This window comes from Urocampus carinirostris, chromosome 1 (assembly GCF_059441175.1).
Source record: "Urocampus carinirostris isolate Australia breed hairy pipefish chromosome 1, RoL_Ucar_1.0, whole genome shotgun sequence".
Taxonomy (NCBI): Eukaryota; Metazoa; Chordata; class Actinopteri; order Syngnathiformes; family Syngnathidae; genus Urocampus; species Urocampus carinirostris.
Genome location: NC_142349.1, coordinates 46,258,179 through 46,273,241, shown reverse-complemented (window position 1 = coordinate 46,273,241; position 15,063 = coordinate 46,258,179). Strand labels below are relative to the sequence as shown.

At 41.5% G+C, this 15,063-nt stretch overlaps 1 protein-coding gene and 1 pseudogene across 2 annotated transcripts in view; one reads left to right on the top strand and one right to left on the bottom strand.

Moving 5' to 3' along the window:
* The window catches only part of crebbpb (CREB binding lysine acetyltransferase b), a 44,832-nt gene that overhangs the window by 13,228 nt on the left and 16,541 nt on the right, over positions 1-15,063 (top strand). For both annotated transcript variants that reach the window (XM_088342351.1, XM_088342344.1), the window contains exons 2-12: positions 3,005-3,600; positions 6,760-6,927; positions 7,003-7,237; positions 11,388-11,501; positions 11,971-12,210; positions 12,291-12,387; positions 12,548-12,688; positions 13,603-13,720; positions 13,810-13,984; positions 14,051-14,104; positions 14,245-14,366. In XM_088342351.1, the coding sequence (XP_088198477.1) occupies positions 3,005-3,600; positions 6,760-6,927; positions 7,003-7,237; positions 11,388-11,501; positions 11,971-12,210; positions 12,291-12,387; positions 12,548-12,688; positions 13,603-13,720; positions 13,810-13,984; positions 14,051-14,104; positions 14,245-14,366 (2,060 nt within the window). The remainder of the gene's footprint in view (positions 1-3,004; positions 3,601-6,759; positions 6,928-7,002; positions 7,238-11,387; positions 11,502-11,970; positions 12,211-12,290; positions 12,388-12,547; positions 12,689-13,602; positions 13,721-13,809; positions 13,985-14,050; positions 14,105-14,244; positions 14,367-15,063) is intronic.
* LOC148374909 (5.8S ribosomal RNA) lies at positions 4,736-4,881 on the bottom strand (annotated as a pseudogene).

Sequence of the window (15,063 nt, the reverse complement as noted above, 5' to 3'; positions counted from 1 at the left end):
TAGATTATTAATGACGGTCACTAATTATGTCGTCACTATTACATAAGGTTTTTTTTAGTTATACTAGTTTATTATGTAAACATTAAATCATTACCTTGATAATTACTGGACTGTCTCAGAAAATTAGAATATTGTGATAAAGTTCTTTATTTTCTGTAATGCAATTAAAAAAACAAAAATGTCGTACATTCTGGATTCATTACACATCAACTGAACTATTTCAAGCCTTTTATTATTTTAATATTGCTGAATTTGGCTTACAGCTTAAGAAAACTCAAAAATCCTATCTCAAAATATTAGAATATCATGAAAAAGTATACAAGTAGGCTATTCAACTAATCACCTGAATCATCTAATTAACTCGAAACACCTTGCGAGGGTTTCCTGAGGCTTAAAAACACTCAGCTTGGTTCAGTAAACTAAATCACTGCTGATCTGACTGCTGTCCAGAGGACCATCATTGATACCCTCCATCAGGAAGGTAAGACACAAAAAGAAATTTCTCAAAGAGCAGGCTGTTCACAGAGTGCAGTTTCAAAGCATATCCACAAAAAGTCTGTTGGAAGGGAAAAATGTGGCCGGAAACGCTGCACAACCAAGAGAGATGACCGCAGCCTTAACAAAATTGTGAAGAAGAGCCGCTTCCAGAATTTGAGGGAGCTTCAAAGACAGTGGGCTGAAGCTGGAGTCCAGGTATCAAAAGCCACAGTTCACAGACGTGTCCGGGAAATGGGCTACAATAGCCGTATTCCCATGGTCAAGCCACTTCTGAACTCAAGACAACGGAAGAAGCGTCTGACTTGGGCTATGGAGAAGAAGCACTGGACAGTTGCAGAGTGGTCCAAAGTCCTCTTTTCAGACGAAAGCAAGTTTTGCATTTCATTTGGAAGTCAAGGCGCCAGAGTCTGGAGAAAGGCTGGAGAAGAGCAAAATCCAAGTTGCTTGAAATCCAGTGTGAAGTTCCCACAGTCAGCAATGGTTTGGGGAGCCATGTCAGCTGCTGGTGTTGGTCCACTGTGTTTCATCAAGTCCAGAGTAAATGCAACTGTGTACCAAGAGATTTTAGAGCACTACATGCTTCCATCTGCTGAAAAGCTCTATGGAGATGAGGATTTCATTTTCCAGCATGATCTGGCACCTGCCCACAGTGCCAAAACCACCAGTAACTGGTGCACTGACCATGGCATCACTGTCCTTGATTGGCCTGCTAATTCCCCTGACCTGAACCCCATCGAGAATTTGTGGGGTATAGTTAAGAAGAAGATGAAAGACACCAGACCTACAAATGCAAATGAGCTGAAGGCCGCTATCGAAGCATCCTGGGCATCAATAACACCTCAGCAATGCCACAGGCTGATTGCCTCCATGCCACGCCGGATTGATGCAGTAATCCGTGCAAAAGGATTCCCAACCAAGTACTGAGTGCATCAATGGACATTTTCAAATGTTTGATTTAGTTTTGCTGTTATAAAATTATTTTTTTACTTGGTCTGAGGAAGTATTTTAATATTTTGAGATAGGATTTTTGAGTTTGTTTCAGCTGTAAGCCAAAATCAGCAATATTCAAATAATAAAAGGCTTGAAATAGTTCAGTTGATGTGTAATGAATCCAGAATGTATGACATTTTTGTTTTTTTAATTGCATTACAGAAAATAAAGAACTTTATCACAATATTCTAATTTTCTGAGACAGTCCAGTATATTTTGGCTAGATTCCACATAAAGACGAGATTGCAGGCAGGTAGATTTATGTAGGACGGTCAATTCGTTGAATTGTGCATTAAAGAGACTGTTGATGGAGACCACAAGGGTAGGTTAGAGCAACCTCTGAACCTCAAGGGTAGGTCAGAGGTTGCATCAGAGGTTGCTCTGACCTACCCTGTTCGCCAGTTCGCAATTTTATTTCATTTTTTTTTATCCCTTGCAACTTTAACTGGTGCCAGACAAGCACTGGTTCTGAGAGGAAAGACTCACACTTCATCAGTACCTAAAGGCACTGACTACAGGTCTCATTGGGTAAATGCAATTTTATGACATTAAGCAAAAATACATTTTTGTTTTTTGTGTATGTAAAATGTGTAAAAAAAATTTATATTGTGACAATATTCTCATATTACGTGTTGCCTCTATTACCCTAAATTTAGTATTTAAAGGTCTATGTATTTTGAATGGTACCAGCGTAAAAACTTCGGCAAACTGTAGCCTTCTAAGAGGATATAATGAGACCAATGCAAAACTGAATCGTTTGGATAAGACTCAATAAATGGACCAATTTGAATGAAAAATACATTTATTGCATATTTATCTGTAGATTTATTTTTAGGCCAGGCTACTGACCGGATGTACATGATTTGACAGAATAGCACAGTTGGAGGCTTGATATAGGGTTGCAGGAAAAGTAAAAGGGTTGGGCAACCTCTAACCCTTCAGAAGATTCAAATGTTGCCTTGGAAAGGTAAGGGGGGGTTGAATGATTTGTGTTCACAATGTTTCTTACATGCTACAACGTGCAGATTTGCAGTACTGGTCCACAAAAAGATGCCAGTGCATGGGTGTACAAACTTTTCAGAAAGCAAGCCAGATATGGTAAGCTAAAAATGTGTGAGGGTCGACTTTGGACATGACGGTGCTAGTGTATGGAGTGTGTCCTTGGACGAAAATGCTGTATCATTTTCGGGAAATGGTGTAAAAAATTGCTTAGCCCGCCATTGTTCATCCCGCTAACAATAGCTAGTACATGGTCTGATGTCAACAATGGACTAAGGGCGTTAGTATTTTGTTGGGAGGATTATGATGCACACTGCTTGTTGTCAGATAAATTACTTACTGTACCTAACATGCAAGATCATTTTAGAGTCTGCATCATCAATGAGGGTTTTTCCTATATTTGTTTAACACGTGGCTGCCCTCCTGTTTGTAAAACCGGGCAAAACCTCTTTGTCATCTTCAAACCAAATATTTTAAGGCATGGAGAATTTTACAACTTTACATTTTACCTCTTTAGATCTTGTATCGCTGTTTGACCTGGAAAATGACCTTCCGGATGAGCTCATCCCAAATGGAGACCTGTCCCAGATGGGAATGCCCTCTAACTGCGGCGCTTCAGGTGGACCAGGTCTCAACTCTATAGTCCCAGATGCTGCCGCCAAACACAAGCAGCTGTCGGAGCTCCTGCGGCCAGGCAGCTCCTCCATTTTGGGAAGTTCTCTCAGCTCGAGCAGTCACCAACAAGGAGGCATGGTTGGAGGCCAGCTTGGAGTCATGCTTAGGAAAAGTCCCCTTGGGCAAGGTTCTCCAAATCATCAGTCTCCCCAGGGCCAGAAGGTTGCTGTTGGTACAGGGCAAGGCAACGGAGGCATGAGCTTCAATCAGACCCTGTTGAACAGTGGACAGGGACATGGGGTCTTAGGCCCAAGCGGACAGGTGATGAACGGAGCTCTAGGACCAGCAGGCCGAGGAAGACCTGGCATGCAGTATCACAGCCAAGTTATGTCAGGGGCACCTGGAGGAAGCGTGTTGGCTGAGACACTTACTCAAGGAGGGCCACAGTTGGGCGGACACAACTCATTGACTCCCCAGCAGACTGGACATGTGAATAAGGTAATTTCTTTTCCTCAATTTTTCACTCTGACTAGGTATGGGGAACACGACCACCTTCCAAAGAAATCCCACTACAGTAATTGTCTCCTTTGCACCCCAATAAACTTGCTCACATGTAATCAAGAGCAAGGAATTACGCAAAATGTGCTTGCTTTGTGTGTTTTTTGGGGGGAGCTGGTCGCAGCCCAGTGACCTGCTTTACTGAATTAAGTCAATCTCTTCCTGCACTCTTTCCTCCCGCATCTCTCTCTTGCATGGGATGGGTCTTTTTGTTCTGCATGTCTTTTTGTTCTGCATGCTAAGTTAATACTGACAGTCAGTAAAATTCCACATCAATGAAGAGAATTAAAATAAGACCTATTGTTAATGATACCTAATATCAGACATGGGACCAAGTCACACATGTGCAAGTCTCAAGTAAGTCTCAAGTCTTCACCTTCAAGTCCCAAGTAAGTCCCAAGTATTTTTTTCTTGGGCAAGTCAAGTCACAAGTCAAGTCCCGAGTCTTAGATTGCCAAGTCCAAGTCAAGTCACAAGTCATAAAAACAGCGACTCGAGTCGACTCGAGTCCAAGTCACTAAGTCTCAAGTCCCCATGTCTGCCTAATATTAATGTACATCAATCAAAAAAGTTAGACTTGATCACGTGTATATATTAAGTACAATTTATGACCAAATGTCCGTGAATACAAGGAGACAAATTTTAGTTTTACAGTGGTGAAATGTTGCACATGTCCTTATTTTGGCATTGATTGATCATGCATGATGAAGAAAATTGTTAAATGTTCCTTTCAAAATGGAAAAAAAAATCAAGTGAATAATTAACCTTTGGCAAACTTCTACCATGTCATACAAATTAATGGGAACATTATCTCACCATTTTACCTGGTTTATCAACAGTACAATGCATGTTAACTCAATTTGGGAAATATTTCAAGTTCGCAAGACTGAGCTCAAATTTTCTTTAGCAGTAGCTTTACTTATTTACGTATACAGCGGGACCTCGGTTATCGCGGTTAATGGGGACCAAAACAACCCGCTAAAAGTGAAAATCTGCGAAGTAGCGACGCCCTTCAAAAAAAAAAATCTCATCTCATTATCTGCACCGCTTATCCTTATTAGGGTCGCGGGGGGCTGGAGCCCATCTCAGCCATCTCCGGGCAGTGGGCAGGGGACACCCTGAACTGGTTGCCAGCCAATCGCAGCTGCAAATCACATTAGTTCTCGCAGCTAGCTGCGTTCTTCATCGACGCACGAGCCGAGTGATCCACCGCTAAGAGTCGTACAGCTGGGCGATTTTCCGTCCGCCCGGGACGATCGGAGACATATTCACAACAGGGTTTTTACTTGCGCCGCACCGCGGGTGCCGTTCGGTCGCTCCCGTGAGCGAGCCCCTAGCCCACGGCGCGGGTACTTTCTGGCGCGATGCGCACGACACCGACACAGTTACGAGGGTCCCGCTCGCGTCCGCCGCCTTTCGCCCGCCGCGCGCGGACGGCTGCCTGTCGTCGCGCCACGCTACTGGGGTCGTCGGACGAGCGGGCTCCCCCCAGTTACGGGGGTAGCCCGATCACGCCCGCCGCCTTTCCTCGCGTCGCGGCGTATGACGCCGCGTCCGCCGAACTCGTTCCGTCGCGCAGCCCGGGAGCAGCCTCCTTATCCCGCGTCCGCTGACATTCCGCCGGAAAAACCTGCAAATAGTGAAAATCTGCGAAGTAGCGACGCCCCTTCCAAAAATATATATATATATATATATTTTTTTTTTTTTAATATTCTTTATTTTTTTAACCATTACAGACCGTGAAGCTCTGAAGCCGCGAACGTCGAACCGCGAAGTAGCGAGGTCCCACTGTAGTTTGAAATAAAATGGTCAGCAACTACCTTTGTTCTACCTCAACCCTTCAGTATTTGTGTCTTCCTTGGCTGGTTAAAAGCCGCACTGATCGCTGTTTGGTTGTGCTAACAGTTACAATTGACCTATGGTGAAGCCCTGCCTCCTCACTTGAACAAACGTTCAACTCTCTGTAAAAAGCGCTTTGGCAATTGTCACTGTAGGATAAATTTCACAGAAGGCAATTTATGCTTTTTGGGCCCAGAAATATCACATCTCCCCTTGAAGTCACCAAAAGGGTCTGAACTATGCATTGGAGGGTTAGATTAATTATTTAATTGTTGAGAGGGTCGATAAAAAGCTTCAGCTTCTGGCAAAAATATACAGGTAGAAATGTAAAAGTGATAAACCAAATCTCATCATCTTAAACAACAAGATAGAAGATCAGCATTGTTCATGCACTGCAGGGTAAGTAATGTTATTTACTTTCAACTATTTCACCTAACTTATCATTACTGCTACTAGCTTTTAATAATTTGAACCTAGCTTACAGCGCCGTGTTAGCCTAGCTAGATTTTTTTTCACTCATGTTTGAATATCAAAGTAAAAAAAACTGGCACGCAACGGGCCACTGAATTCCCGAGAAACAGTCATGTGGTGTACAACGCAGCCAAGAACTAACACTAGTTAATGTCTTCTTAACTTTAGATATGTTAGCTTATTAAATAACTTTAATTTGGCTCCAGCAAAGTGACAATATGTTGCCTCAAATTATGTTGACTTACCTTAGAACAGATGTAGACATCCCTATTAACGGTATCCACGTTGAGTTGGTGCTGTGGTCAACTCGATTTAAATGTGGTTTGGGGGAGAGTAAAAGATACACCCAATCGTCCGGCCTCTTAGGATAGCTTATATCAGATTTGCATGCACTGTACCTCATGCACACCGTCTGATCGTTTTAAAGTTTAAAAGTAAGAAAAAACTTCTAAAAAATTGACTAAGTACAATGCATTTCAATAATTGTTTGTCCTGAGAATGTCCAACTGTATTGGGTTGGCTACGCGCACTGGTATTGGCTCATCATGTTTGAGGGCGGAGATTAGCCATAGGTCAATCGGAGGTGGCAGATGTCATGTCGTTTTCCTTGACAATGACGCAAGTCAAAAAAAGAATACACCACTTGTGTAAAGTTTTATTAGTTTTCATTACCTGATTTTTTTTATATGTTGGTATTCCTTGAAACCTTACCTTGTAACTGGTTGTGTTTTCTCTTCTGGTTGAGTGTTGTTACAGATTTTTGACCATTGTGTCGTCTGCCTGTTTTAGATGGGGATGTCCGGAGGCCTTTTATGTCAGCAGTACAGCCAGACAGGGGTCCAGCAGATGGGGCCGACAGGTGTCAACATCCAACAACTTCAAAACAAGACAGCCCTTCCTAACAATTTGTCTCAGTTTCCGTCTGACCTTAAGGGAGCTGGGAGTATGCCGAATATGGTAAGTCTGTACAAGTAACTGATTGACCTCATTTTTATTCATTTTGAGTGATTTACAAGTATTAATATGTTGCAGTCCCAGGGTCAACAGCAGGTGGGGATCGTGCCCAGTAGTGGCGGTGGTCCTACAGCTGATCCTGAAAAACGCAAACTCATTCAGCAGCAGCTGGTCCTGCTGCTCCATGCACATAAATGCCAGCGGCGGGAACAGGCCAACGGGGAGGTGAGGGCCTGTGCCCTACCACACTGCCGCACCATGAAGAATGTCCTCAACCACATGACCTACTGCCAGGCGGGCAAGTCTTGCCTGGGTAAGTGTTTCAAGTTAATGGCATTTCCCATTTATTTTTAAGTACCTTACACATATATTGCTCTCCTATAAATACACAAAATGCATACGGAGAAAAAGGTCCCTTTGCGAGAGTCAATTCTACATGTAAAGTTTGCTATATCGGTTTTTACGTATGTATAACCACAAACTAACTTTAAAGCCCTTGAGAAAACAAACTTGGGGAAAGAAGAGAAAACGCTACATTAAGCCTCTTCTATGGTGACAATCTTGTAGCCATGTTTCTCGACTCATAAAAGCTAGACACCAATAATAAATGCATCTATATTGCTACAGACACAATAAGAGACCCTCTTCATCTTGCTAGTGACAGTAGCTAGCGTAGAGTGCGCACACACGGACAGAAGCAATGGAAAGTAGATATTTTATTTAACCAACGCTTAGTTTCTGGCATTTTTTTCAACTATAAGACTTCAAAGAAATATTATATTTGCATGTTTTTTTTGTTTCAAACAAAAACAAAAATCAGCAATTCATTGACAAATAATCATATGCTCTTACTATTATCACTTCCACAATAAACTTTAAAATCCCTCCAGTCTGTGTCAGACAAACAATTTCCTCCTACCAAATGCAATGTTTCCTGTCTATGTAATCAAGTAAGAAAAATAGAAACCCTGCAAATGTACGGGAGCAATGCTGCTTTTTATGGTTTAACGCCACAGTGTGTTGAAAAATGCACGTCTACACCTGCGTGTTTTTTTTTCTCTAACTTAAATACCGGGCGTGCTTTTCCAATTTGATGTCATGTCCTTTTATAGATCATTATTTGCAGCAATTGCTTTGTTTCCCGACCAGGTAAGATGTCAGCTCACAGGGTGATTTACACTACAGACACTAGTTACAAACATTCGAGATACGACCATTTCTTTCGGGATGTCGAAAAATATCTGGACATTGCTGTAAGTGCACCATTTTCCGAATACAAGACAGTACTGTAGTGCTTCTTTCTGCCGCTACCAGCATGTGGCGCTGTGAGAGCTCACCCAGCATACACCCCGAAGAAGAAATTGGGCTTCCTATTCCTAGTTGGTGTGTAAACATTCAATCCTGTATCTCCAGCGCACAAAGAACTTTGACATTTTTATTGCTTAATATCTCGGTCATCCAATCAATATGGTTGGTGTAAAGCACAGGTGTAAAACACAGGTGTCAAACAGGCGGCCCGCGGGCCAGATCACGCCCGCTAAGGAATTGAATCCGGACCGCGAGATAACACTCAGAGAAGCACAAGAGAAAAACAAGCTGCAGGTTGAAATATGTCAACTTCATGTTGCCAAAGAAAGGTGCCTCAAACAAAGATACTGTACTTGTATTGCTCTCTCGCTCTCTCTCTTCCACCCCTTTTCTCCCACTTTCTGTCTATTTTACTCTCTGTGTCTCTATTTCTCTTCCTTTGTTGCTCTTTGTCTCTTTCTCTCTGTGTCTTTTTGACTTCTTTTGCTCTAACATCCTTTTTTTCTTTTCTCTTTCTCTCTTCCTACCCTTCGCGCTTTCTTTTCTATTTTCTCGCCTTCTGTCTTTCTATTTCTCTTTGAATTTCTTCCGCTCCCTTTCTTTCCCCCTCTCTCACGACTTCTCTTTTCATCTCTTTTGTGTCTCATGCTCTCTCCCTCTCTCTCTTTCTTTGTCCCGCCCTCTCTCCTTTTCCCTCCCTCTTTCTCTTATTTATTTCTCTCTTTTTCTTTCTCTTTAATCTACTAGTCCGGCCCGCGACAGAATGTTTGTTCTATCGTGTGTCCCCCGAGTTAAAATGAGTTTGACACCCCCGGTGTAAAGGGTAAAGAAGAGGCGAGCCGTTTCTTTTAAAATGAAAGTGGGAAAGGAAAGCCACTTTCTACCACAGAGGAGGACCTCTTGAAGCGCAAGTAAAAAAAGTTAGTAAAACCTTACTTTATTTAACTTTATAGAGCATATGATTATTTTTTAGTACAAAACAATACGGGTTTCTTCTACAAGCCTTAAACATACATTCCAACAAAATATAGCGCTGAAGCAACTTACGAGCAAATTTAACTTACGAACGATCGTCCGGAACGTATCTCATTCGTAAGTAGAGCAGTGTCCGTATACTGATTCAGCATGTAAAAAAATGAAGATGTTTATAGAAAAAAAGCAATACTTATTCATCCTAGCTTTTGAGGAGTATCAATCAAGGAGGGGGGTCCGAAAAGAGCATTTTATCGAAAAGTAGTAGAAAAGAGTACAGTTGTGTGAATATTGTTGTTGGACACAAGGCTCTTGCCCAGAGGTCGGGAATTTTTTTGACCCAAAGAGCCATAAAAGCAAAAATCATTGTGGGTTTTTTTTTTTTTTTTTTTTTAAGAGAGCCATAACATATAGTTTAGGACAAAATTAAAAAAAAAACGCCAAACCCATTCTCCAAACAAAATCTAATTTTTCATTCTTCATTCATTCATTTTACTGTGTAATGTTAAATGATTTGATAAAATATTTAAAATAAAAATAATCCCAGAGCCTACCTCTCATACCAATGTAAATTTAAAAGTTGTCTCCTTCCAGCTGTTACTTAAAAATTTTGAGGCTCATTGGCTGTCATTTTTGTCCTAAATAATGGTTTCAAAACAAGGTGCAAGCAAAGTAATTTTGTAAAGTTATCAGATAATTCTGCAAACAGGGTTTCCAACGTACTGATGCTGCCCGGTTTTTGAACAACTTAGGTTCCGGATGATCGTTGGTAAGTTCAATTTGTTCGTAAGTTGCTTCAGTGCTATATTTGGTATGCTTAAGGTTTATATAAGTATGTTTAAGGCTTAGGTAAGCAACATGTACTGTTTTGTACCAAAAAAATAAACATTTCGTAAAATAATATGCTCGATAAAGATAAATAAAGGAAGGTTTAACTTACTTTTGGGACATGCGCTTCAGGATGTCCTCCTCTGTGGTAAAAAGTGGCTAAAAAAAAGCGTTCCGAACATTTTCTCAACCGCATCAAGCTTTTCTTATTCCACTTGCATTTGAGAAGAAACGGCTTGCCTCTTCCTTACACAACCATATTGAATGGATGCACAAGATAATAAACAATAAAAATGTCAAAGTTCTTAGCGCGCTGGAGATAGTGTAGAAGTAGAATGTGAGGTGCGCATTAATGATGTCAGTAGGGCGAGTAGGTGCGAAAATATAAGGTAGCCCGAGACATTAGTTTTGGAAAGAGTTCAGTGTGTTTACAATAGACGGACAGGTGCTGACAGTTGTTGCTCTCCAAAGAAGACCGTAAGTGTTTCTGGGTATTTTTTCTTAAACGAGGAGCAATCCATTACCCAAACAAAAGGACACGCTACATTGGTGGCAGCGATGGGATTTCGAGCAGGTGAAGGAGAGATCTTTCCATACCAAGTAGGAAGAGGAAGTGGAAAGAAGCACTATAGTAATGTCTTGTACTCTATATAAGGTGCACACAAAAGAAAATCTAACTTACAGAAATGTCGGGATATTTTTCGACATCCCCCAAAAAATGTTCGTATCTACCGTTTTACGTAAGTCGAATGGTCGTAAGTAGGGGAGCGTCTGTATTTACTGTAGACAGACAGTGCTGGCCAAAGGAGAAAGTGTGAGCGCCCTGTGTATACCTCTGCCAATGCCTACCGTCACCTAATCAAATTTCTCTAGGTGCCCTGTTCTTCTGGGTAAAACGTATGTTTTGGGTTAAAGTTTGTTCTATGTCTCAACAATGAACATAGATTGTTTAATGAGCTTCCATATCAAGTTTTGTTTAGTACTTTCAGACAAAACTGGGTTTGTTGGTGTTACTACACTCTGACTGTAAACTGTAGTAAAAAATGTGTCCAATATATATATATATATATATATATATATATATATATATACTGGACCGAACCCTTTGTACATCAGTATTGTCTCTTCTTTGGATGTGCAACAATCAGCTCCGCAATATATTAAAAAAATGCACAAATTCTATTTTATCTAGTCATATGTACTCATAAAAAGAGGCGTAAATGGCTCTCGAACCATAGGTTCCCGACCCCTGCTCTAGCCTTTGGGGCATAATTTGTATCTTATCTGTCTTGTAAAATAAAATAAACAATCTTCATACTACGTATTATACCAGCATTCAATCTCTTCTCTTTTAGTGGCCCATTGTGCATCATCCAGACAGATAATCTCCCATTGGAAGAACTGCACACGGCAAGACTGTCCTGTCTGCCTGCCTTTAAAGAACGCAAGTGACAAGAGAAACCAGCAACGTGAGTACTGTTTTTTTCAAGGATTTTTATATGCTGTATATTTTAGAAAAAAAAACCTTATACATTGACTCCATAATTATTCTAGTGGGAAATATTTAGCCTTAACCTCAGACACTTGTGAAAGTAAGAAGAGGCGCCATCTGCAGGTTATCCACTGCTGGGCGTCAGGGTAGAATGGATGCAGGATTCCTCATGAAGGCCCGGCCTGTACTGAGATATCCAAGGGGAGGGACTTTTTTGTTTGACTCGAGATGTGGGCAGGGTTTGTATGCAGGTCCTAATCTCTTATTGGTTCAAAAAGCCAGTGAGGATTTAAATCCCCCACCAAAGCACCATGCTGCCTGACAATATGTACAGTGTTGTGCCCATGTGCAATCGAATGAGCATAACTTTGTTTTAGTTCATGAACTAAATTATTATTTTATTTTAGACTTAAGCATTATTCATTTTTTTCATGTTCCCATGAAAGCAATGTTAGGTTCTACTGGGGCCAGCCTACAGAATGCAATCAGCACAATGGGGGCTGGCCAGCCATGTGCCCCAACCATCAACAGTGTAGCCACACACATAGACCCAAGCTCCATGCAGAGGGCCTATGCCGCACTAGGTCTCCCTTACGGCAACCAATCCCCTGCCCAGAACCAAGGACAGGGTCCTGCTCAACAGAACAACCAGGCGAATCAACAGCTGCAAAACATGAACACACTAGGTAAATGACAAGCTTCATTGTAGTTTCAAATGGGCACAATTTTCACCTATAAGTGCCTAATTTCTTGTTATAATTATCAGGCTCAAATCAGATCAACCAAATGGCAGCCAGCTTGGGAGCCTCCGCTTCAGACCAGACTGGCATGCACATGGACTTTTTCCCCACTACACTCAACAAGTGAGTTGGTTAAAAAAAAAGTCATACTCTCTTCAGTGTTTTAACGTTGCTCTAGTGTAAGTTCCGCAACTCAGTTAACTCATTTTTCTGTTTTTTTTTTTTTTTTTTTTTTTTTGCTTTCCTCTTTTTTTTTCCTCTGATCTTTTGTCTTGTCATTCAGTCAGCTTTTGCCAGATGTATCTGTAGAAGGGGGCATGGGAAACTTGCCCCCGGCTGCCACCACTCTCTCTTCTTCCGGGGTCAGGAAACCCTGGCACGAACACGTTACTCAGGACCTGCGAACTCACCTGGTGCAAAAACTGTATGTTGCCAGTTATATGTACAGATATCCCTCGGTCTTCGCGGTAAATGGGTACCAGAACCACCCAATCTGTGAAGTAGCGTCGCACCTTCATAAAAGCCCCCAAGGGTTAAAACTGCCTCAAGATGATATCACTACTGATTGAAAGTATACATATGTAATAAGAAAAACAATTATGGATCTACAAATAATAACACACAACACATAATAGCAGTTGAATGTGTGGTTTTATTGTCATTATACAAATACAATTTTATTGAAGGGCTTCTCCTTTCAGTGTAAGAAAGCAATTTAGAGAGTGGCCAGCTAGTTGAGCGCTAGCATCGGGTATCCTCGAATGGAGACAAATCTCCGCAATGATTAAAATAGGACTGTCCTGAATGCAGTGGTTTCCCAAGAGCTGTGGACCCAGGTCATCCGTTTTATGGCTAGTGGAACTGGGGTAGGCAAGAAACAAGCTCCGCAGGGGTGGCTTCCGAGAATTGTTAGCCCAGCCGTTAGCAGTAGACCAGACCAGAAGCACCGCTCTTGCTTCTTTCAGATGCCGCCTTAGTCGCTTCTGAAACCGATAATAATCAATGTAGCACTCGCTAGCGCCCACCATTTTGTTGCGCTCTTTTGACGATCCTCAGAGTCCCAATAATTGATAAAATAATTTTCAATGTAACGAGCCGCAAAATCTTGCGGTTGCTATGCTTGCAAGTTTTTTACGTAGACAAGGTGCGCCCCCTTGCACAACGCAATACAATACATTGATATCCATGACAACAAAGACGAAATCATTTCATTTAACAATCTGCGAAGGAGTGAACCAGCAACAACCTAGGCGTGAAGTAGCGAGGGGTCTCTGTACTGATACATTTCTATGTGCTAGAAAAGTGTTTGTGACTAACTTCCACTCAATTCCCCACAAGTGTACAAGCCATATTCCCAACTCCAGACCCTGCAGCACTGAAGGATCGCAGAATGGACAACCTGGTAGCCTATGCGCACAAGGTTGAGGGTGACATGTATGAGTCAGCCAACAGCCGGGTAAACAATTGTAGTTGGTGTCTGTTTCTATTGGGAAAATTCCTAACAATTAACAAGTTTTAATCTTCCCCGTCTTCCTCAACGACTAGGATGAGTATTATCACTTCTTGGCAGAGAAGATCTACAAGATCCAAAAAGAGTTGGAGGAGAAACGACGTATGCGGATCCAGAGGCAACCTGGCATGGTTGGCACACCCGGCCCCCAGCAGCCTCCAATGAGCCAGCCCAATGCCTTGGGTCTGGGGCAGCCTGTCCGACATCCCAGTTAGTAGACAATTTTCTATTGCTTTGAATGATAAATAATTAACTATTATTTGTATTACTCCTCAGATGGACCTGTGCCTATTCCAAATCAAATGGTGAACCGTATGCAGGTGCCTCAAGGTACTGCATGCCTGTACTGATAAGTAAAAAATTATATTGTCATTTAAGTACATTTGGTCTTGGTTACCACATTGATCAGACTTTTATTTCACCACTTTACGCTTCCACTGATATCTAATTGACTCTGTTTGTTGATTAAGGAATCAGCCAGTATAACCCACTGGGAATGCAAAATGCACAAATGTCACAGACATCAATGGGGCCACGAGCCTCTCTGCCTATGAACCATCCCTCCCAGCTAAACATGAACTCCGTCCCAGCAGTAAGTTTTATCTTAATCTTAGTATCTCCATATTAATTACTGGGTATTCTGGATTGTATAATTCATCATTTTGCATTAAAGTACCACCAAAAATTGCACTGGAATACTGTACAATTTATATGTTTGTGGCTTTTGCAAAGTTGTGTTGTAGTTCCATCAGAGAAGATGCTGATGCGAGTTAAAGTACAGGATAGGGACACTGCGTTTGCATGGTTTTGTGGAATGCCCTGCAAAAATGACTTTGAGTCTAGAAAACTTAGTCCAATTTTAAAATGTAAATGTAACGACATAAATTGGTATAATATGTGTTCCACAAAGGTATAATTTGCCTTAAAAGATGGACAAAACTTAAATAATGAGTGAAGTCAGCATATGGATTGAATACCCCATCAAATAACTCCAATGGTTTGTTCAATTTGTTTATTTATTTTATGTAACCCCCAATATCAGTAGTGATGCCAAAGTAGAAAAGTGTGATGATACACACAGAACTGGACACAGACCCATTCAATATAAAAGAATATGAATACATATATTAAGAAAATAGTAGTTTGAAATCAACTCCCCCTCAGTACATCCTCAACCCACATTTTGTGTTGGAAAAGGCATTATATTTTTGTGTTGTCATGCTACTGCTCAGGAGGTTGCAGGTTCGATTCCCGCCTCCCCCGAGTTAAGTGTTGACGTGTCCTTGGGC